General features: G+C 37.2%; 1 protein-coding gene, 1 long non-coding RNA gene, 2 other non-coding genes and 2 pseudogenes across 9 annotated transcripts; 1 reads left to right on the top strand and 5 right to left on the bottom strand.

Moving 5' to 3' along the window:
- Positions 1–697: 697 nt before the first annotated feature.
- LOC104745045 (uncharacterized) lies at positions 698–1925 on the bottom strand. Its single transcript, XR_760700.3, has 3 exons — positions 1430–1925; positions 1163–1236; positions 698–1054 (listed from the first exon to the last, which is right to left on the bottom strand). It is a non-coding gene; the product is annotated as an uncharacterized LOC104745045 (long non-coding RNA).
- On the bottom strand, positions 1422–1573 carry LOC147926236 (U4 spliceosomal RNA). The gene has a single exon (XR_015583045.1). It is a non-coding gene; the product is annotated as a U4 spliceosomal RNA (small nuclear RNA).
- On the bottom strand, positions 1766–1927 carry LOC147926235 (U1 spliceosomal RNA). Its single transcript, XR_015583025.1, has one exon. It is a non-coding gene; the product is annotated as a U1 spliceosomal RNA (small nuclear RNA).
- Positions 1928–7941: 6014 nt separating this feature from the next.
- Positions 7942–9423, bottom strand: LOC104745044 (kinetochore protein SPC24 homolog). Of its 4 annotated transcripts, none has more exons than XR_015582022.1 (5): positions 8995–9423; positions 8729–8874; positions 8544–8643; positions 8375–8448; positions 7942–8264 (listed from the first exon to the last, which is right to left on the bottom strand). XR_015582022.1 is itself a non-coding variant. In XM_087488030.1 (5 exons), coding segments are annotated over exons 2-5 (285 nt in total). In that variant the 5' UTR covers positions 8730–8899; positions 8995–9421; the 3' UTR covers positions 7942–8154. The 4 variants fall into 4 exon arrangements, 3 of the variants coding, with proteins under 3 accessions (XP_087344156.1, XP_087344155.1, XP_010464505.1); XM_087488030.1 differs by having other exon boundaries at positions 8729–8899; positions 8995–9421; XM_087488029.1 differs by having other exon boundaries at positions 8544–8645; positions 8733–8874; positions 8995–9396.
- Positions 9424–12055: 2632 nt separating this feature from the next.
- Positions 12056–12815, top strand: LOC104745043 (SHUGOSHIN 1 pseudogene; annotated as a pseudogene). The gene is made up of 3 exons (XR_015582593.1): positions 12056–12135; positions 12242–12326; positions 12398–12815. The product of XR_015582593.1 is annotated as an SHUGOSHIN 1 pseudogene (transcript).
- A 313-nt stretch (positions 12816–13128) lies between these two features.
- Positions 13129–20606, bottom strand: LOC104745041 (exocyst complex component SEC8-like; annotated as a pseudogene). The gene is made up of 20 exons (XR_015582024.1): positions 20423–20606; positions 20063–20153; positions 19772–19897; positions 19299–19505; positions 18856–19029; positions 18524–18628; positions 18172–18281; positions 17846–18023; positions 17280–17426; positions 17084–17190; positions 16425–16732; positions 16176–16336; positions 15962–16059; positions 15371–15440; positions 15164–15294; positions 15037–15086; positions 14784–14885; positions 14273–14385; positions 13994–14101; positions 13129–13451 (listed from the first exon to the last, which is right to left on the bottom strand). The product of XR_015582024.1 is annotated as an exocyst complex component SEC8-like (transcript).
- Positions 20607–22237: the final 1631 nt, after the last annotated feature.

Below are 22237 nucleotides of genomic sequence, written 5' to 3'. Positions count from 1 at the left end.
TGTCCTACAATACGACACCGTTCCTTCACTACCCTAGTTCATCGAAGAGACGAGATCTTTTCTTCTCCCTTGATTCCGACATCAAATCTATATATTTACAAAGATCGATGCTTTCATATCTCTAGCTCTAATTAAATCGTGAGTGATTTCAACATTTTTTTGGAAACTGATTGATTTTAGTAAGCGTTGGTGATAATGATGAGCTGGGTGATTCTGGTTTAGGAGAAAGAGGAAGAAAAGAGAGCGAGAGATTTGACTTGGGTTTGTGAATCGTTTCCTTTATTGGTCATCTAGTTCCCTTTATTGACCCATGATTTTGGTTTGGTTTGGATTTCTGGTTTGTGAAACCTGCAACATCTGGTTCAATATCAAACTTGAATCAATTATTCTAGTGTATCGTAACCTGCAGTTTTGTATTTGATATTTTTGCTATTGATTTGTCTGCAAATCGAAATAATAAAACGTGATCTGAAATTTTGGTACAGCAAAGTCGGGTACCCACGGGTAGTTCTAATAGAGTCGGGTTTTTTCTGGGTTTACCCATGATACTAAAAACCCGAATGGGTTTTCTGAATCCGGGTTTTCTATGGGCAGGTTATTTTTGGGTTCGGGTCGGGTCGGGTTTTTTTACCCACCACAACATCCCTAACCTTGACTTTGAACATTTCTAGTTCTTCATTCGTTGAGAGAGCGTAAAAACATGTCCATACTTGAGACTTCCTTAAACTCAAATGTTCTCTTTTACATCATACAATCAAAGTCAAAAAAGCTTAAGATACTCCCGATGGGAAATCAAGATTCATAACCTCCTTCATGCTTTTGCATCTACGGAACTGTAGGTGTAGGTAGAGAGGTTTTTTTGGTTGCTAAGCTATAGAACCAATACTGATCAAATAGAGATATCATACAAACGAACTGGTGCCACATGAACTGGTGTCAAGGTCTATCTATTGCTTGTGGATGATGCTCCAGATACTGTTACATGTCTTGTAGGCCGTCTCATTTGTCTCGAATTGAAACTTCTCGATGACCCTCTTCTCACAATCTACCATATCTATAATGTTTTCCAAAATCAAGGATTCAAAACACCATAGTATACAACTGAATAAGATATATGACTAAGACAAAGTTGAGAGAATAATAGAGTGATGATGAAGGATACAGCCTGAGATCTTTGAAGGATCATCAATGTCCGGTATAACTTGCGTGACGGAAGCATACATAGATAGCTTTTTCCTGCAGAAAAAAATAGAATGGGAAGATAAACAAAATGTAACGAAACATTCACAACAAGCAAAATCATTATCAACAACGGGGTTTGTGGATCTTTGACGTTTATCGAACCAAAATTTCAATTTGTGTTAATTTTGACGACTTTGAATTTGCAAATTGAGTGACAAAGTTGAACTAGAAAATTGTAGGGCTTTACCCCGAAGGGAGCCCTTCCAGAAATTCTCGAGGGACCAAGACAAGCTTGGAACCCAGGAGGGGGTTTGGAAATAGTTTTCAACCAGCAATAGACGCGCCTCGGTTAAGACCTCATTAGCTGCGTCATTGCCCCAAGCGCAAAGATGCTTTTCAACTTACGTAAGCCTCTTAGTTTTATACTCCAACTAACCCATCAACTTGAAACCTTTTTCCGATGTGGGACACCGGACCTAGAGCAAAACAAACATAAAGCTCTCGTAACATTAATATTATACCGACATATTAAGTTAGTTTATTATTATTGTTCAGTATATATAAAGATTATGACATATAATGGTAGGGGCTGCACGAACGCAAACCCCCCTGCCACAAATAATGACGTAGGCTCTTCCTCATGGGAAGACCTTAAGCTAAGCACCCCTCCTTAATGTGCAATGGAGGTCACTAGCCTAGGCCACTCGTCTTCTTGATCACGAGTTGACCCCGTCCAGGTAAGTAATTTGTTCGATCCAGGTACGCCTCTATTTATACACCTGCAATCCCAGTCATTGTTTCTAAACCAAGCGATGTGGGATATTATTACTTAGACAGCGTGCCGTTTGATGCTCCTCATCTTTAACAACGTGCTGGTCTCTCACAAGCTTAAAACGGTATGAGTTTTTTTTTTGTGTTATCCACTCTCGGACTAGGAGAGTAGGACAGTTGTGGGACAGTGGACAAAGTTGAAGCATTTAATTTAAGTTCAGAGATAAAGGAAGAATCAAAACAAAGAGTAACACCACACTTTCATGGATCAAGCTAGTTTTTATAAGGAAACAGTCGCCTCAATGTCAAATCTTTTACAAAACAGCCAAAAAGAACATATCATTGTCCTGCCAACAAAAGACTTGTACTAATTGGCTAAAATCCTGTAGAAACAACAAAACCGGTTGGTACTCTGCATTTACATGACTGGACAAGAAACCGGTAACTTATGCCCGTGTGTCGGTACTCTAATAAAACCACCAAAGATGAGCTGACATAACCAATGAATTCAAGTGAAGGGATAAACTACAATGTAGACATACGTTCCAATAACATCATCGATAGCTTTTTCTTACCGCTATGATCAGTTTCCATTTTTTTTTTTTTTTTTTTTGACGATTAAACTCCATATATTAAGTTAAAGGAGATGACTCTCTTCGAGAGAGAGCCAATTCGGTACTGACGAGCTTACATGGGAAAAACAGAAACCTCGTGTTCTTGCACATTTCGCAAGTTTATCGGCACGGATATTATCCTCTCGGGAAATATATCTAATACTAAAATTAGCAAATATATCTCTGAAATGAATAAAATTCTTCAATTCTGATGAAATGGTCGGCCAATCCTCGATATTAGACGTCATCCTTAGGAGGTCTGAGCAATCCATAGCAAAAATAGCTTTATCCAAGTCCAAATCTAATAAGCATTCCATAGCCCAAATAAGGGTATCTAACTCTGCATGTAGTGGGGATAGGCTTCTGCGCGATCCTTTTAGCCCCATGTGCAGGATTCTATCACTGATAGACGCAATCCAGCCATGCCCACTCCTATCCACCTCTGTATGCCAAGATCCATCTATAAAGCATACAAGAGATTCTCGAGGAATTGGAACCGCTGATGCTAAGTCTCTGTTATTTGCTCTTCTCCAAACATCTTCTTCTTGGATAGCTTTCTCCAGTGTATCTTGCGGGGATTCAAAGATATTTTCAAACACTTTCTTATTTCTTGCCTTCCAAATGTACCACATCATCCACGGAAACGCTCTCAAGTTTTGATCAGTTGCACCAGAGTCTTTACCACGCCCATATAGAAAATCGAGGTTGCTATATAGGGAAGATGAAGGGAACACAATAGGATGGGAAGGGATTGTCGATAAAGCCCATACTTGACGTGCTGGGGGGCATTCAAATAGCATATGGTTTATAGTCTCCTCCTCCGCTCCACATCTAGGACAACTTTTATCTCTACCAATATGGCGATAATGCAGGCGTTGACATGTTGCCAAGCACCCAGTCACACATTGCCACACGAAATGCTTAAGCTTCCGTGATGTTTTTAACTTCCATGCTTGCGCCTTAAGTGTCGTAACACTAGGTCCCTGAGAAGGGAGGTCGCAAGCAGGGCGAGAGATAGCTCTCGCGGCTTCATATCCAGATTTAACAGTATAATTTCCAGACTTTGTCAGAGTCCAAGAATAGCCGTCCCTAGAGGCATTCAAGCTCGGTTTAATCCCCAAAATAAGGGTAATTTCTTTCGGGGGGAAGAGTTCCCGAAGACGTTCAGTTTTCCACTTTTTGTGTTAAAATCTATCAAGGTGTTAACACAAATCAAGGGATTTCTCTCATTAGATAAACTTTGGGGTGGCCGTGCTGGCGTATCTGGGATCCATGGATCAGTCCAGATGCACGTATTAAAACCCGAGCTTATGGTCTTACGGATTCCGTACGAAAGAACATGCTTTGCTGCCAACATGCTCCTCCAGCCATATGAAGGTCGATTCGATACTTGTACCTCTAATGGACTACAATATCGAAAGTATCTCCCTTTTAGAACTCGGCCAAGAAGGGAATCTGGATATCTCAACAATCTCCAAAGTTGCTTTGCCAAAAGGGCAAGATTAAATTCTTCTAGTGTTCTAAAGCCTAGCCCACCTTCCGAAGTTTGAGTACACATTTGCTCCCATGATAACCAATGTAGTCCTTTACTATCTGCTTTATTGCTCTACCAGAAATTGGCTATCGCGCTAGTTAATTTTGAGCATATAGCTTTTGGTAAGAGAAAACACGACATTACATATGTCGAAATTGCTTGCGCCACTGATTTGATCAAGACTTCTTTGCCTCCCTTGGATAGAGATTTCGAAGTCCATAAGTTTACCTTCTTATGGAGTCTATCCCTCACGAATGCAAAGACTTGTGCCTTTGATCCATGAATCTTCTCGGGGAGACCCACGTATGTACCCATGCCTCCTTCTTGTGATATCCCAACAATAGATTTGATCTCTTGACGTATATGGGACGGGACCTCGGTTCCAAACATGATGGAAGATTTGGAGAAGTTAATTACTTGTCCAGACGCCTCGCCATTAAAACGGATTATATCGATAATTTCCTTGCATTGCTGAGGATCAGCTCTCTAGAAGAATAAACTCTCGTCTGCAAAAAGTAAGTGGGAAAGACGTGGGCTTGCGTTTGAAATACGTAAACCCTGGATCTTTCCTTCTCTTTCTGCGTTCTTAATCTGAGCAATTAAGGCCTCAGTACAAAGTATAAATAGGTATGGAGAGATTGGGTCCCCCTGACGAATCCCACGTGTTGGTCTAATTCGTCCCTTGGGATCTCCGTTGATCAAAATACGGTAGGAGACGGAAGTAATGCATTGCATTATCCAACCCACCCATTTTTGATCAAATCCCATTTTTTCCATCAAAGCTCTTAAGAAGTTCCATTCCACCCTATCATAAGCTTTACTCATGTCCGTTTTTATTGCCATAAATTTTTTCTGGTTAACCTGATTAGAACGGAGGGCATGGAAGTTTTCTTGAGCAATGAGGATATTATCTGTGATTAATCTTCCTGCCACAAAGGCAGATTGGGTCTCGGATATAAGTTCCGGCAAAAATTTCTTAAGACGTAAGCTCAAATTTTTTGAGATCACCTTATAGCTCACATTACACAAGCTAATAGGGCGAAATCTTGACATTTCACGAGGTCGTTCTCCTTTCGGGATTAAACAAATATTCGTCTCATTTAGCTTGCCATCAAAAATTCCTGAGCTAAAGAAGTTCTTCACCATCTTAGTGAGATCGCCTTTTATGGTTTCCCAAAATTTTTGGAAGAATAAAGCAGTCATCCCATCTGGTCCTGGAGCCTTCTCCGGATTCAGGGAGAACAAAGCTCGTTTGACTTCTTCTTCTGAGATTTCTTTTGTGAGATGCTCATTCATAGCAGGTGTGACCAAAGTTGGTACATCCTTAATGGCCGGTGTAGGGTCACTCGCATTCGAGGATGAAAAGAGATTGTCAAAATACTCTACTGCAACTTTTTCTATTCCTTCTTCTGTATCAACCCAAACTCCAAGTTGATTAAGGATGCCAGTGATCTTGTTCCTTGCCCTTCTTTGTTTTGTTGAAGCGTGGAAGAATTTTGTATTTTGGTCTCCTTCTGCAAGCCACAGTTCTCTGCTTTTTTGGTGCCAATATGCTTCCTCTTCCCTATAAGCTTCGCAGAGTCGCCATTTTAGGTTGAGGAGAGTCTCCGACGATGCTTGATCATCTCCATATGCCACATCAATCTTATCTTGAAGTTCCTTAATAAGTTTTTCTAAGTTTGTTTGATTATTTTTCTTCCAAATGGAGATTGCTCTTTTACAGTTTTGAATTTTTTTCAGGATGGATCGGTCGACAAAATTGTCGTCCCCTCCCCATCCATCTATCACCGCATCTTTGAGGCCTGGCTTATCTATCCAACGCTTGTCAAACATAAACCTTCTCAAAAACTTTTTTGGACGTGTAAGAATAGATGCAAGGAGGGGACGATGGTCTGAACCCCACATCTTCATATACTCCACATTAGTGTGGGAAAATAAATTGTGCCACTCTTCGTTTCCCATGGCTCTATCTAAGCGACACCGAATCTTACCATTTGACCGCTGACCAATCCATGAAAATTGGTTTCCTTGGTAAGGAAAATCAATTAGACCACATGAATCAATCATAGCTCTAAAAGGTAGAAATGAGGATTCTGATCTTTTTTTTCCTCCTCTTTTTTCATGGTTCCCTATTATTTCATTGAAGTCCCCAATAATAAACCAGGGTTCTGATCTTGCAACTCCAATACGCATTAATCTTTCCCATACATATTCACGATTTGCAGGGACAGGGTCACCGTAAATAAATGTCATTAAGACACGATTTCCATTAATAATTGTTTCAATATCGATTAACCGGTCATCTAACAACAAGAACTTAACCGGATAATCATTTGAATACAATAAAGCTAAACCGCCACTAGCGCCCTCTGGCTCAACGGTTCGAAGATTATCAAAACCTAGATCATCTTGCACTTCTTGCAGATAGTACTTGTCATTCTTAGTTTCCGACAGAAATAAAAAACCTGGTGAGTATATCCGACACAGCTCACGCAGTCGACGACGAGTCAATTTGGCTCCCGCCCCTTGATAATTCCATGTTATTGTCCTCATTTATTAGTTCCGGAGGGAGAATAAAACCCCACCGTACTAACAATACTGGTTTGAGTGATTATGGACTCTAGCAATTTAAGCACTTCATTAAGAAGGAAAATGGCTATGTTTGTTTGAATTTTTTGCCTCGGTGACCGAACATTACCGCGTGACTTTACTTTTGGTGGATCACCCAAGGAGAATTTTCGGTAGCTATTTTGTATTGGGCCGTGAAAGGGCCAAGACATGATTTTAGTGTACCAGATTTTCACTCCAAAAAAGAACGGAGGACAGCATCGTGAAACTGGTGTGGGAGGCAGTTTAGTACTCGGTGTTGACCGGCGATATGAGATGGTTGAAGGGTTCAGCAAGAAATTTGCATTCGATTTTAGGTCTAGCTGTTCTGACAAAGCTGAAGCCACCATTGTAAGATGCAGCAAGTGGAAGTTGCCGAAAAAGGAGCTCACTGGTGTAAGATACAACCAGTGGAGAGTGAAGGAAGATCTCAGCGAAAGAGGGTCTCGGCTGAGTGCAATATTGCAAAAGACAGCATAAGAATTAACTCCGACCACCCTATTTTGAAAATCAACCACCATATCTTGATAAGTAACCACCAGATCAGGAGAATCGACCACTAGATCTTGACACCCAACTACCAGATCTTGAGAATCAACCACTGGGTCTGGACAGCTGACAACCAGGTCTAGATAACCAAGTATCGGACCATGATACTTGGCCGGTGGCATTAAAATCCTTGAGCAAATAAAGTCTATCGATAACTTCTTGTGACTTTTCTGATTTAAAACATGACGAATAATCTTAGCCAAAGCTAGAGTTTCTTGGTAATTTCTCAAAGTAGAAGGACACCCGTTAGCAAAATTCTTAGCATTAGCTAGAAGGTTTTTAGATCTCTCCCGGTGAGAGCGAGGACAAAGACTAGCCGGTTGGTCTCTCCACTTGCCATCACGAACAGCTTTTTGATGGAGGAAATTATCCATAAAAAAGCGTAAGGAAGTAACTTTGGAAAGACGGCGGCGAGAGCAGTTTCATGCGGTGGAGAACCGGTGGAAGAGAGGTTGAGATTGGTCAAGGGAAGCAAACCAGGAAGAAGATGAGCATTCCTCGAGATCTACGCCAGAGAGCATCTTTTGAGAGCGTGGCCGATCAGTTTCCATTTTTTATAGTTCTTTTTATTCAACTTTCTCCAGAAAATCCATTATGTTTAGTGCAACTGATGATGTAAGTGAGTAAGTGGCGCATAGAAGTACATTTATCTAGAATTCATGATACAGTCTGCTATTGTTTTGGTGACCTTAATTGTAGCGTTTTTTATTGTGGAGATGAACATGAACTTAAATACATGTTTTCAATTGGTTGCAACCAAGGTGATGTTAACGAAACATAAAGTGTTTACATCTACGAAACTATAGGTATAGACTAGAGAGGTTTTTTGGTTGGTAATCTAGAACCAAGACTGATCAGACAGAGATATCATCCAAACTAACTGGTGTCAAGGTCTATCTATAGCTTGTTGATGATGCTCCAGATACTGTTACATGTCTCGTAGGCCGTCATCTCATTTGTCTCGAACTGAAACTTCTCGATGACCCTCTTTTCACGATCTACCATATCTATAATGTTTTCCAAAATCAAGGATTCAAAACACCATAGTATACAACTGAATAAGTCATATATGACTAAGACAAAGTTGAGAGAATAATAGAGTGATGATGAAGGATACAGCCTGAGATCTTTGAAGGATCATCAATGTCCGGTATAACTTGCGTGACAGAAGCATACATAGATAGCTTTTTCCTGCAGAAAAAATAGAATGGGAAGATAAACAAAATGTAACGAAACATTCACAACAAGCAAAATCATTATCAACAATGGGGGTTTGTGGATCTTACTCATCTCTCAAGTTGTCCCGCGCTTTTCTCTTTGTGGAGTTCTTATGTTCAGCAATTGAATCCAACTGAGCATTCAGGTCATTGAGTTCATCAGCGACCACTGTATTGACACAAATAAATAAAACAAAGATTTATATTTTCCATGTCACTCACTCTAAATCATTAGACTAGAATAACAACTTCACTTATCTAAGCTCGTCTTTAAGTTTGCACTCCCGTTCAATCTCTTCGTCAAGCTCTTTCTGAAGACGTTCAATCTCATCTTCAGCCGCAACATCTAAATACGCTTCCTCCGTTTTCTTCTTACAAACATCGAGCTTCTTCTTACAATCTAAAACCAAAATTGCTGACTCAATCTAACACCAAACAAGCTCTAGCTAAAATCCAGGTTCTTCATCTTATAAATTATCTGAAAAACCAAATCGGGGAAAAAAAAAAGAAAAAAACTGACCTTGAATAGAGGCATGTATGTCAGTGTAATCCTCGTCACAAGCGAAATTGAGAGAATTTAAATGCTCGGAACTTTGAGAGATCTCATCAAAATCATTCTTAACACGCAATAAACTGATTAAATCGTCTCCGTAAGACTTGAGATCCTCAATATCGAAATTCTCCGACGCGTTTCCCATTTGCTGATTGATGCCCGCAAATGACAAATCCACTACCAAAGAAGTAAAGCCCTATGCTCAGGATTATTCGCACCTCCAAAACCGTCAATTCGAGGACGGAGGTACCAAGCCGTTCGTGATATTGCCCTCTGTAAATTGAAACGAAGAGAGGAGGGAGAGAGAGAGATGAAGTGGAAGAAGAAGATCTGAATTTTTATTTTTTAATTTTTTTTTAATTCGAAATCAGTGTGTTTGTTTTAGACTTTAGACATAAGCTCTAGGGGTTTATTGGTTTGGAATTTAAAGAGAACTAGGTTCGGACCCGCACATAAAATTAATTTTGTATATATAATTAAACTTATACTAATTGAGATTTTTTAGTTTGATATTTGGTTTGGTTTATTAATGTTTGACAATTTAAAATAATAATAATTTCACGAGCACCTTAAAATTTGGAACAACATAACAGTTGGACTGGTAACAAACTAAATCCAATAAATGATTGGTTAGATTCTATTAAATTTGTGAACTATCAAATTGGATATATAACCGCTAACAGCGATGAAAACCCATTTGAAACATATACAAATATTTAGGATGGTCGTAACTCTCTTTTCGTTTTGTCAAGTTCCATTATGACTTACACCCGTTCTCAAATTTTCGATGCATAACATAAAGTATTCCCAATATGGGACATTCCGGATATGAGAAAAATTTGTATTTTCGACTGAAAACGGGAGGGAACCGGACGAAAACATAAATTCTTGAACTCCCGCATGAAATAAACATAAATATAATTCATAGTATTACAAAACATTAAAAAACATTACAAAACATAGTAAATATAATTCATAGTATCATAAATATATATCATATGTTTTATAAAAACATTACAAAATGAATTGACTTCTTTATTCTTACTATTTTATATATGTTTCACCTATATTAGATTATGTTTTTTTTAATACTTTTAACTGTTATAGAACATATTTTATGTATTTTTAATTTTTATTTTATTTTGAACTTATGCTAGTTCAGTTGAAAATAGTAAGATTTATTTGAAAAAATTAAATGTATTTTAATATTTAATAGAACATGTCAAGAATTTAAATTATTTATTTAGTAAACATATTTATATAGTATAACGTCATTAACCCAAAATTTTGTCATTTTGGTTTATGAATATTTGGGTGTTTGAGTGTTAATCAGTACTTTAAGATTTGGATTAGAAATTTATTATCACCATGATGTTCATGACCAAAATGATAGTTTTTTTGGTTTAGCTGGTAAAGAAATCTGTAGCATAATTTAAAAAAAAAAAAAAAAAATCAGGTGGACATACCTTTTGATGCACCAATCCCACTCTTATTGTCATGATTACAATTGAGCTGCAAAAATAAAATAAGAAGTATGTATTAGTGATGCAAATTGTGAAGAAATCTATTATTTTCTAGCATAGATGAATTGAAAAAAAAAAACTAATAACAAAATACAAATGAGGTTATTTGGTAGATTGAGTTCATAGGTTATTTATTGTGTTAGTGTGTCAAATTGAGTAAATATTGGTGAGGTATCAAAAAAATTTGATGAAATAATTCCAAATATTAAATATTTACATAAGGAATATCTAATTAAATAGTTATGTGTGTTTTAGTTAGTTTCTATTTGCAGTATTTTAGGATTTTGTAGAAATATTTAGCTTTTTTTGGTGAGATAGAAATATTTACTTATTACGATTTTGATTATTATTTTCTTTTTCACAAAAACATTTAAATATTTTAAGTTAAAAAGGAAAACATAAACTGATTTCCTAAAGATATTTTATGAAAAATTATGTTTAGGAATATTTTAGTTAATTAGGAGAGATAATTTAGGAAATAATTGATTTTATGTAGTTATTGTGATCGATTAGGAATATTCAATTAGTGTGATCGATTTTGATTTTCCATATTTAACTTAATGTTATTTTGTGCAAATATGTAGGGATCAGTTTTGTAAATAAGTTTTTAAATAAATTAAACTTAAAGGGTAGAACAAAAATGTACTAAAAATGTATATATAGATATCCATATGTTATTAATTAACATATATCCCAACAAAAGGAAACACAATCATAGACATTTCTTATTTTTGATTCTTCCAATCTTAAACACACATTTACTATTCTAATCCTAATTCCTTCTTCACTTTTTCATGCTCCTCTTTCATGCACCTCTCCCTATGCGCTTTTACCGTATGATCAAAGACGAGATAACCTTTAACATACAACATTTTTTTATTAATAATTACGGAAACTAAGCATCATTTCAGCTATATATTAGTATATTTTATTAAATTCAATATATTTATTAAATTCAGATATATCCGTTATAAATTATAAACTTCTTAAAGTTTTATAATTTACCATATACGGTAAATTTACTATATTAATTCAGTAATACTCCCTCTGTTTCACAAAGAGTGTCATTCTAGCCTGATTTTTTTGTTTCAAAATAAGTGTCATTTTAGATTTTCAATGTAAAATTAAGTATAAATTTCCAACTTTAACCTCATATATATTGAAGAATATCAAGAGTCAATTTCAATTTTAAGGGTATAAGAGATATTTTCATATATTTTCTTAATTTGTGTGCAAAGTCTCAGAATGACACTTATTATGAAACAGAGGGAGTATATGTTTGTTTAAAAAAATTCAAATCACAATATATGCAGAAAATAAATATTTTCATTAGCTTATGCATTATATGATGATTCACTACATTTAAAATTTAAAATCAAAAGGAGATGATAGGAGAATAAAAAAATTAATATGAAATAAATCTTCTAAATATCTATATCAATCGGAGAATATTATATATATGGATATTTATAATATTGTAATTGTGTTTGGTTATAAGGTCTACGATGTTTAATATCCAAGATCTGGGCGTTATTTAAAACTTGAATGGTTTACATGACGATCAAGAGATTACTGCAAATGCCGGGTTTGTAGAAGCAGCGCATATTCTTCCTTTATTCACTCTTGATTGATAACTTATTCTTCATAAACCAAAAGTACTTCCATGTTTTTTTTTATGGACGTCATTTCAGATGCTCTGCAAGCGAACAGTCTACGGCTTCTAAACCTGAAGCAGTCGAATCACATGACATGAGAGAGACAACTGGGAAGTGATAGATACAATCTCTGTATTCTGATTAATTAAAGATTTGAGACTTGAGTCTGATATATTAATGGTATACTTTGACAGAGTCTCTTCAGGAAGACAATCTGCAAACGTTAAACCTCAAAGACCCATCAAAGAAACCGCAGATCCGCCTTTGCATGATGACATTGTTGATGAATCTTAGTCCGATGCCGTGTACAGTTTCAATGGAGGTTAAGGGAGAATCAAAGAACAAACCAGCAGGCGATGAATCAGAGGAGATGAGAAAAACAACAGTTGGAAGACCTTCAAGGAAAGCTGCTGATATAATCAAATCGTACAAGGAACCCTCACTTAGGGAGAAGATGCGAGGGGGATTCTAAGTCTCTCCAGATCTGATATCGTCTCGAGCCTCTTATGTTTTTGTGATTCTGCGATTTCACTTTTGTTGAATGAGCTCTTGCTTGTTGTTATAATCACAATGTATATTCGTAGGGTGTATTTGCTTCTTTAAATCAAAAGGAGAGCTAGCGAGTGGTCTTGCAACTGTACAGGAAGGGGACTGGAAGGTTTAAATTCGGTTTGATGGAAACTCTCTGTGAAAAATTGGAATATTTGGTCAAATCTTTGGGAATCTCAATAATTTCAGGGATTCTTTTAATCTCTTGATGTAATTTTGATATTTTGTAGTCTTAATACTACAATCCAGAGAAGTGAAAACTACTGAATCCAACATAGTTCTACTTTTTCCACCAATCTATACAAGGCTTTGCAGCATGCGCTAATCTTGGAAAGGATCAACATAACTTCAATTTCGTACCAAGAAGTACTCACAATCCAATCCAAATAATTGGAACTTCAATATTTCTCTTTAAATTACAAAATTACCTCCCTATTTGTTAGAACATTAGTTTGTAAGAAACCAGTCAGTTCACCGAATGACTTTTTTTTACTAGAATAAGTTTCAGACAGCAAATATCTTTACCTGCTTGATAGGTCGCAAGCTCAAAAATAGCCTCAGAGTTCTACGTCAGTCGAAACAGCCTCAGAGTGAGAACCAGCATGACCAAGCGGAGATGGCAAATAAGCACTCGCCGTATCAATTTCTCAATATCATGCCTCCCAATGAGCATGTAACTGAGCTTCTCTAGAACAGCCTGAAATTTTAACAATGAAACCTATGGTCAGAAATAGTGTAAGAAAATGCAACTTTTAATCAAAGATGGGGAAAAGGTGCATTGAAAACTGGCTAACTTCATATTCTTCCACATCTCTGTTTGAATCATAATTCTCAGGATTATTGTGTCTAAGCACTTAATGCCAAGTTCTGCTACATTCTCACACGCTGGTAAAATAACTTACACCAGCACCGTAGGCTATACAAGACGATGTCAAAAGCCTAAAGCAGCATAGCTACTCAGTTTTCACATAGCCCAAACTGAACACTAGCTGGTTTCACGATGTTCACCTTTTCTATTCATCTTAAGCAACACCTTAATCATTGTAGACTATAAAACCACAGTCATATCATCTAATTTATCCACCTCCAGTTAAATTTTTAAAATCACATTACGCTAGCAAAACTACTTTTTAGTGTAAGATTTCGGGCTATATCACGCAAACCCCTAAACCAGATGCCAAACAGATTAGAAGAGTCAAATGAAGAGGACAACGAATAAGAAAGGAGGAAGATCCATGCCTCCATGTATGATGTTCGACATCTTTCAAATGTCCTCTCAAGAAATGTCTGAACATACTTCACAAGGTCAGAAGCAAATTTAGGCATGGCTTGAGCCCAGCCAAGAACCTATAAATTTGAAGAGCAAGTACTTTCATCAGAACAGATATATCTTGAAACTTGGAAACACAAAAATGTATTAAATGATGAATTGGAAGTGACCACTACACTGATCCATTATTTTCGAAAGGTCAAAAATATAAAAAGTAGCTTGCAGTTTTAAATGCATAGACGACTTGCCTCTTTTGCAAGGAGATCTATTGCCAAAAGACCTTGTAAGATAGGTCGGCCTTTTACTACGGTTGGGGTGTAAGTAGTACTTGTATGTGCACGGGGACGAAATGCGGCAGCGCCTGCAAAATAATTTTGAGAACCATGGGTTTTTAACCTTGACTTTATGCAGAATTACACACCGACATTACTTGTACTTTGTTTTATAAATTAGTGAAATATAAATATTTCTATAGTATATTTCATGCCTAGGAAGTAGGAATCTTTGAAGATATCTGCAACAAATCTCAAAGATGCTTTAACTTTACATAAAGATGCCATATTGGTAGACCAATTCAGTTAGTTTTACGAGCAAATGCTTCAGTGACCACCTTGTGATGTCAAATCTCCAAGTCTTTAGGGCCCTAACTAACAGCTCACCTTTCAAGATGCAATTCTGAGTATACTTTAGAAAATAATTACCCTAAAATAGCAACAAAAAAACTCTATAATCAAATCTCTTATAGTTTATGGGGGTTACTTGATATAGCTTGTTGTACGCCTCTCCTGTAGTCCACAAACATTTTCAGGTAACAGGTGGTCCTTCACAAAGTTCTCAGTGAATGTAAGCAATCCATCATTCCTGCATCAAGTATTGAAATTATGGTGAAAATACTGGCGATGTCTCACAACTTGAGAAAACAATAATTTAACATTCATTTTGGACAGTGAGCAAGGTGTTTAGCTGTGCCAGGATGACAGCCTTCAAAGACAAGTGGAAATTTTGAACTTACACAAGCTGGGAATGCTTTTTGGGCAACATTGAGGTCATTTTACCTGTAAACTGCAAGCCACATAGATCATTAGTCTACTAGAATTTTGACATTGAATGAGAATGGTTAGATCAACCAGAATCTAAACCTGAAGGACAGGCCGGTAAATAGATGCAGCTATATATAATCCTTGTTCAGGCAAAACAGCTGCAGATCCGTAACCTTCCAGTGATGCATTTGGAGCCCTCTTTCCCCAACCTTGACGAATGAGATCAGCTCCTGCCATCAGCAGATAACGTCATTAAGTCCACCAAAGGTGTTCTAGCTAAAGAAAGTCAGGATGATTGATTATTACCCTGATTAGAAATCGATACAGTTGCATCTGTAAACCGAAAGGTAAATGTTAGCCATCTTCAGGTGCATCCCTGCAGACCAACATAATCAAACAAGCATAAATACTAGTAACTAAACTGCAGAGCTTCACATGCATATATTACAAATACCCTTGCAAAGCACTATGATGCGGGCAGAGAATGCGACATGTTTTGTATGTTAAACAACGTGTGAACTATTTCCTATATTGACATTTATAAGGATATCTAAATTTCAACATCCTCAGACAGACTAAAGATCCAGCAACCACAAATTTCAAATCTGTGTTATACTCTTCAAGGCTCAACTATATAGTGCGCTGAGAAGAAACCTAAATGACAAATCTTCAGACTTATTTTTCGTAAAAACCTTTTCATCCGATCATCGGAAGAATTCTCAACTCTAACATCCTCCCTACATTATCGAATGACCACACCAGGAGATTCACAGCCCAACACAAACAAGCTTGTTCTTGGAAACCAAGCCTTTCAGAACAAAATCTTAAACGTCTACATGATAATGAGAAAACCATCTGGGTAAATGTATCAACTACCAATGCTAGTGGGTCACTTGCCTTTTGTCTTTCTTTAGAGCCTTCTTTGCAAGCTTAGCAGTTTTTGCAGCTTCTGGAGTTGCTCGTAGAATCTCACATATGAGTTGTTGGCATTCACTCTTCATCATCAACACATAGAGTTTTAACAAGCTTAAGTATAACCCAATAGTTCAACGTAGTTTCATAAACATTTAGCTTCACGGCAAAATAGTAATTTCGAATATGATAAGCGGACCTGTAAGATTGTCAAGGGAAAACTGATAGTATAGCCTCCAGTAGCTTGGGATGCTTCAGACTCGGTGTTCCAATTCACATCAGTAGGCAATGACTTTGGTGTGTTAATGTCATGTTGCGAAGCCTTCAACTCCAAAAGCTCTCCAATAACAACATGATTTTCTATAAAAGCAACAGTAACATAAATTTTGAGCTTTCTTGACTATGGAAAATTGTTTATTGAGATGAGTTTGAGAGTTGAATTTCTCACCAAATATCTTGACAATAGTATCTAAAATCGAGTCAAGAAGTTCTTTTGCTGCAGCCTGCGCTTTGCCTCCAGGAGCCATAAGAGGCGAAACAGGGCTCACAGCCAGGTGAGTTCCTGAATTTGATATCCCATTTTGAGGTTTCTCTTTTGCTAACCTGTAGGCCTCTGACTGTCCTTTGATAAAATGCAATCCGGCAGCTGCACTCGGATCACCCTGACTACAGGCGGACTTTGACAAATTCGTAGTCTCCACATGGGCTTTAATCTTGGATATTATGATCTGATGAATTGTGGGTCGAAGTTTTTGGCTGCAAAAGTACACAGAAACATAACTCAGAAAAGTTCACAATTTCTAAGACGGAATGTACAATCTGCCATGAAGCAACTTGAATGAAGAGCTGGATCCATTCATCTTTAAATTCAAGAATGATAAAGGTTCACTGGTCCCAAATATTACACATATACATCTGATAAAGATAGTATCTAGTGATGACTGGGGTGACAAGTTAACTAACGAAATGAGGCCATCTACTAGCGATCTAAAACTAAGAGGCATTAAAGAAGTGAATTTTCTATTAACTATATCTAGCGGTAAAACAGGAACAGTAGCATTTCTATAACCATTTACAGAAAACTATGAAATTTTTTAGAAAGCCAACCATATGATAGCACCAGCAGCTGCAACTTTGCCAAGCATGCAGAGACACTGAACAAGGGTCTGTAGATACTTCACATGCAGTGGATCATCACTCTTTCTTAGTTCTTACTGCTTCCTGAAACAAAAGAAAAGCAATGTCATGAGACTGAAAAAAATGGAGAGAAAATATGCTTTATGACTGCTTCACAAACACATACTATAAACTCGTCCGGAGTGGAATCAGAAAGCCAAGGCGGAAGGTGGTAAGCAAGCAATTTACTATCAGTGCCATTCCTGACACTATCCGTGGTGGCTTCATCATGTTCTACGGAGTCCTCTTCATCATGTCCATCAAATGATGAACTAAAAAACACAATGTGATAAAAGTTACAAACATTAGCGAACTGGCGAACAAACACATGCATGGCGAACTGGCGATTAAAGACTTTGGGGTCATGGAAATACCAAAATAAGCAACGTATATTTCATATTTCCAGAACAAAGCAGCTTCTGCAATAATCAATTTACAGTGTAGTTTCTTTTATCGAAAAATATTCTAATGAAGGAATTTTACAAGAAGAATCTCCACATAATGATTAGGAAATGATGAAGTATGGTAATCTCAATATTAACAATCAAGCCGTAAGTATGGAGAATCGAAACTAAACAGACAATTGTTAAACACTGATCACTCAAAATAAACTTTATAATCTTTATACACGAATAAAGGTTCCTAATATCCCATGAAGAATCAATTGAAGGGAAAAGTTGCTAAATCACAACTTTCATCATTAGAAGCTGTTCTATATGAACCATTTGTGAGCCCTTTAACACCAAACTGAGTATCACCTTTCAGTGTCCGTGTTCTACGAGACAGTGGTTGTGAGCTCATTCGACTAGCTGCAACAGCTGTTGTTGTTGGTACTTCATCATCCCTTTCATATATGCTTGACGCAACTGAACTGCAGCATAAACATGGTCAAGAACAGAAGATTGTGCACTAACAGAAATGATGAGGCACAATGTTAAGCACGCAGGCCACTGGAATCGAGGATAAAAAGCAGCACAGCTTCTGAAATTTTCGTTTACAGAAGCTAAGAAGAAACCTACCTGTATTCACCTCTATTGTATAGGTGTGCATGCAAACCATCTAGAATTTTGAAGAAAAGAGCTCCCCGCAACTTAGTTAGCTCAGATCTGACATCTTGAAGAGCACCAACCTAGGTGAACGAACAAGAATATCTATGAGTACAACATCCATATGAACAGTAGATCCCTCGAACAGCGATAATTCGAAAGTCCGAACAGAGATTTGATGATACCATATCCCCTTCAATGGATTTATTACTAAACAATCCTAGAGATCAAATGGAAAAGAAAAAAAATAAAGAATGGGAAGACCCACAATATAACCATGAAATTCATTTCCAACAGTTGCCAACACTAGTAGTAAGTAAATTACCGTTTGAAGCCCCTCACGCTCAAGCATCAGAGACGACTGGAGATACACTTGAATAGCAGCGTAAAACTGCTTATCGGCAATGAGCTTCTCAATACGAGATGGAACCTGTTCCATATTTCAAGAGGCAGGGCCAACATTTTCATCAGAAAAGCAGTTTCTTTTAAGTAAACCAAAGTGAAAAGAACAAGTAAGTACAAATATTGGGAACGTATCATCAGAAACATATAAATCATAAATGAAGTATAAAACTTCAGAGCAGCGCAGATACATAGCACGCACTATCCAATTCCACACAAAATCAACTTCGAAATGTTACAGCTAATCCGACCAACCTTAGCAATGCCCTCGATTTGGTCCAAAAGTGAGATTATGTGCCGCAATGTAACAGAACGATACCACAACTGGTGTAATTGTTTATTGCGTGCACCCAAGCTCTGCTTTGCTTCTGCTAAATCGTGCTTCAAGTCGCCAATTTTTTCAGTGGACTCACTGAATAATCGCAAGATCTGATGAGGAAAACACTGAAAGCAGAGCAAAAGAAGAGAGATAATCAAAAACAAGGTTTTTCACAAATGAAATTTTTACTAGATAAATTACTGCCGAAGTATTCTTCCAAAAGAAAATTCTACATGTAGAAATCGTAGAAGCCGCCATAGTTTAGTATGGATATTAAATTTGCATCTTTGGTACATCAAACGTGCTACAATAAGCGGTAACAGAGGTTGCTGCTTCTGAAGAAAACGAAAGCAATATCCAATAAGTAGGAAGAGTTAACCTGGGAGTAGTTTTTGAATGGCCTTGTTGAAACCAAACCACCATGATAAGCTTGGACAACTTCATCCACAACATCACTTTGTTCCTTTAATATATGAATGTCACCTTCACGGTCATTCGAAGTCAAGATATGCACAACATGTGGAAAAGAGTCAAATCGTGCAGCAGCCCAGCTCTCATCTATACGTGCCAGCCCCTCCCCAAGGTACTGCAATAACCATGACCGCTCAGGCACAGATACACACATGTACCCCCAAAATGAAATACATAACCAAATCGAGAATGGTGATAATTTCAGTTCGATAACTCATCTAGCCAACCCCAAGTTGAAGAGATATCTAAGAAAAAGAACCGACATACTTAACTGTCCCTCTAAATTCCTTAAGGGGATGAAAAAAAAAACCAAACAATTCTTCCTTAAAGCCCGAACCTATGGTTTATTCACTCAAGCAGGAGTGAGGATAGTGAACTTACAGTTTTATCCCAAGGTACAGGCAAACCATTGAGAACAGTACCCATGCTGGCGAACTCACTCCGCTTGGCTTATTAGAGCCCAAAATGAGTGTTCCTCAGCACATTCCAATCACAAACTCTCTCTAGCTGAAATCAAAATTTTAAAATCTTGTCGTCAATTCTTTAAAGATGATTAGATTGAACATGTTATAATAAAACGAGAGTAAGTATCAGTTAGAATCAATCACAGTTTCTTTTAACAATGCAAAGAAAGTAAATTTACTCTTAAGATTCAAAGATTTGATAATTTACCGTAATCTTCTATCTCATTATTTGCTTTAACGCAATCCGGATGACATTTGCCAGCCACCCTTTTAAAAGACTGTAACAATCGCTCAGCCATCTGCAGAAGAAACAAGCAGAAGAAGACATTCACAAATCCAGCAGAAATCAAAGCAGAAGAACAAATTCACAAAGAAGATGTATATAAAGCAAAACAATAAAAGACATAAATAGCTGAAGCATAAACATTTGGTTTTGACATAAAACATAACGTTTTTTTAGTTACAGAGCGTCGAACAAGAAGCTTTTAGAAAGGCCAAGTCATGGAGAAGAATCCGTAACAAGCTAAAAGAATCCAACAGAGAGGTCGAAAAATAGAGAGAAAGTTACCGGAAACACAGAGAGACGAGAATCAGAAGGAGACCAGTTCGCAAATCGCCGCTCGCTGTAGACAACAAAATCAGAGAATGCTTTCTCACTCTCTAAGCCCTCGCGAGACCCTATTTCCCTCAGCTTAGTCCCTAGAAACGACTTCGTCTGAAACTCCTTCACACGACACCGTTCGATGGTGTCTTTTTTACCTTAACACGGCCCCGTTTTTACATTGCCAATGGTTGAACTTGAACATCGTGTTTATGCAATTTTTAAATCGTTAGTAACGAACTTCTGATCAATCAATGTTAATATAGATTCATCGTTTATCGACTTCTCTAGCTAATATTTTCAGGCTGACTTACCAAATTATGAGAGGCTCTACAAAAGTATATAATTTGATGCGTTTAAATTAGTCTCAACTCAGGTAGCCTTGTATGGGAACCGAATGAATGAATAGTTTTGAAGTAGAGTGAAAAGTCAAATCCTAGCTTTACATCCAGAGAAGAACATTGTTAACCAATAGGATCAGCTGGGTGAAATCCAATAAGACTGACTTTGGTCATTGAGAAAAGGATGATCATTCGGAATTGGTCTCACATTCAACAGAGGGATTATAAAAATAGCATCAACTTTAGAAAGCAGCGAACAACTTCTAAAACCACAGATCAAAGTCTCATAAAGCCATATTAATCCCTACAAACAGGGTTCCACAACAAACATAGGGTTTTCAAGATACTCAAACTTCTCAAACAGAAACATAGGTCTCATAAAAGATTCTTAACATAGGACAAACAAACAAGTTCCACAGCTAGCACAAAGTTCTCCAGATACTTAATGTAAAGATTTTCTGAATTCTTTCAGAAAAGAATTCAGGTACGGGTGGTCTGCAGCTTTCTGATACTGCCAATATTCAATGGAATGTGAGCCAAGGTATCCAAGGAAGAACATATGCACCTGCACATTAGTAACATGGTTGGCTAGCTTTGTCTGGGCCTTGTATTTCTCGAAATCAGCCCTAAATGCATCCAAGGCATCAGGCTTGTAGAGGCAAGGCTTGGGAGAGCAGCAGCACTTGGGACACTGGAAGAAGCGACCAAGGTGGTGAGACATTGTGCTTGCTGTAGAAAAGAAAAAAACTCTCTCTCAAATCAAATCTCAATCGTCTACACACACACACCCTATATTAATCAACACAAAACTCATCCATCTTTGATTACTTATCCCTGTTTTTGTTTTTTTAAAGTAGAAACAAGCAAAAAACCAAAACAAAACATGGTGTCAAGCAAACTAACAAAGACGGATCCAAAATTACTATTTCACTAATCAAATAGAGCAGAATCAGTAACAAAACCCAAAAACAAGCTTAAAAATCCAAAAGAAGTTCAACTAATCAAACTGAGAAAGAATCAGTAACAAAACCCAAAAGGAAGCTTCAAAATCCCTAAAATGAAATCCCTAAAAAAAAGTTCACTTACCAGACAGTCACTGAAGAGAAGAATGCTCGATCGCCTCCAAATCACGAGCAGAATCAATCGATCGCCTCTACCAAAGGCGTCACGAAACCCTATTTCTCCCCTCAGCTTAGTCCCAGTCCCACAAACGATGACGTTTTACTCACTTCCAACAATTGAGATTGCCAAATGGGCTATGTTGAAAACAACAAATCATTTATTTTTTTGGGCCAGTTGCCCAGTTTATATATATTTCTACTGATCAATGTAATTCATAGTTAGTCTAGTGTGTGGAATTTGAGGATAAATTCATAGTTAGTCTAGTGTGTGGAATTTAAATTCATAGAGATTATATTGGTGCTGCCTAAGTACCTAAGAG

This window comes from Camelina sativa, chromosome 15 (genome assembly GCF_030686135.1).
Source record: "Camelina sativa cultivar CO46 ecotype springtype chromosome 15, ASM3068613v1".
Taxonomy (NCBI): Eukaryota; Viridiplantae; Streptophyta; class Magnoliopsida; order Brassicales; family Brassicaceae; genus Camelina; species Camelina sativa.
This window is presented reverse-complemented; position numbering and strand designations above follow the sequence as displayed.

Bases quoted from the DNA above. Each gene is read 5' to 3' on its own strand.
- LOC104745044 (XM_087488029.1), bottom strand. From the start codon at position 9,172: ATGGGAAACGCGTCGGAGAATTTCGATATTGAGGATCTCAAGTCTTAC. The intron at 8,875-8,994 runs GTCAGTTTTTTT...TTTTGGTTTTAG, and splicing joins CATACATGCCTCTATTCAAG to ATTGTAAGAAGAAGCTCGAT. The intron at 8,646-8,732 runs ATAAGTGAAGTT...TTGTGTCAATAC, and splicing joins AAACTTAAAGACGAGCTTAG to AGTGGTCGCTGATGAACTCA.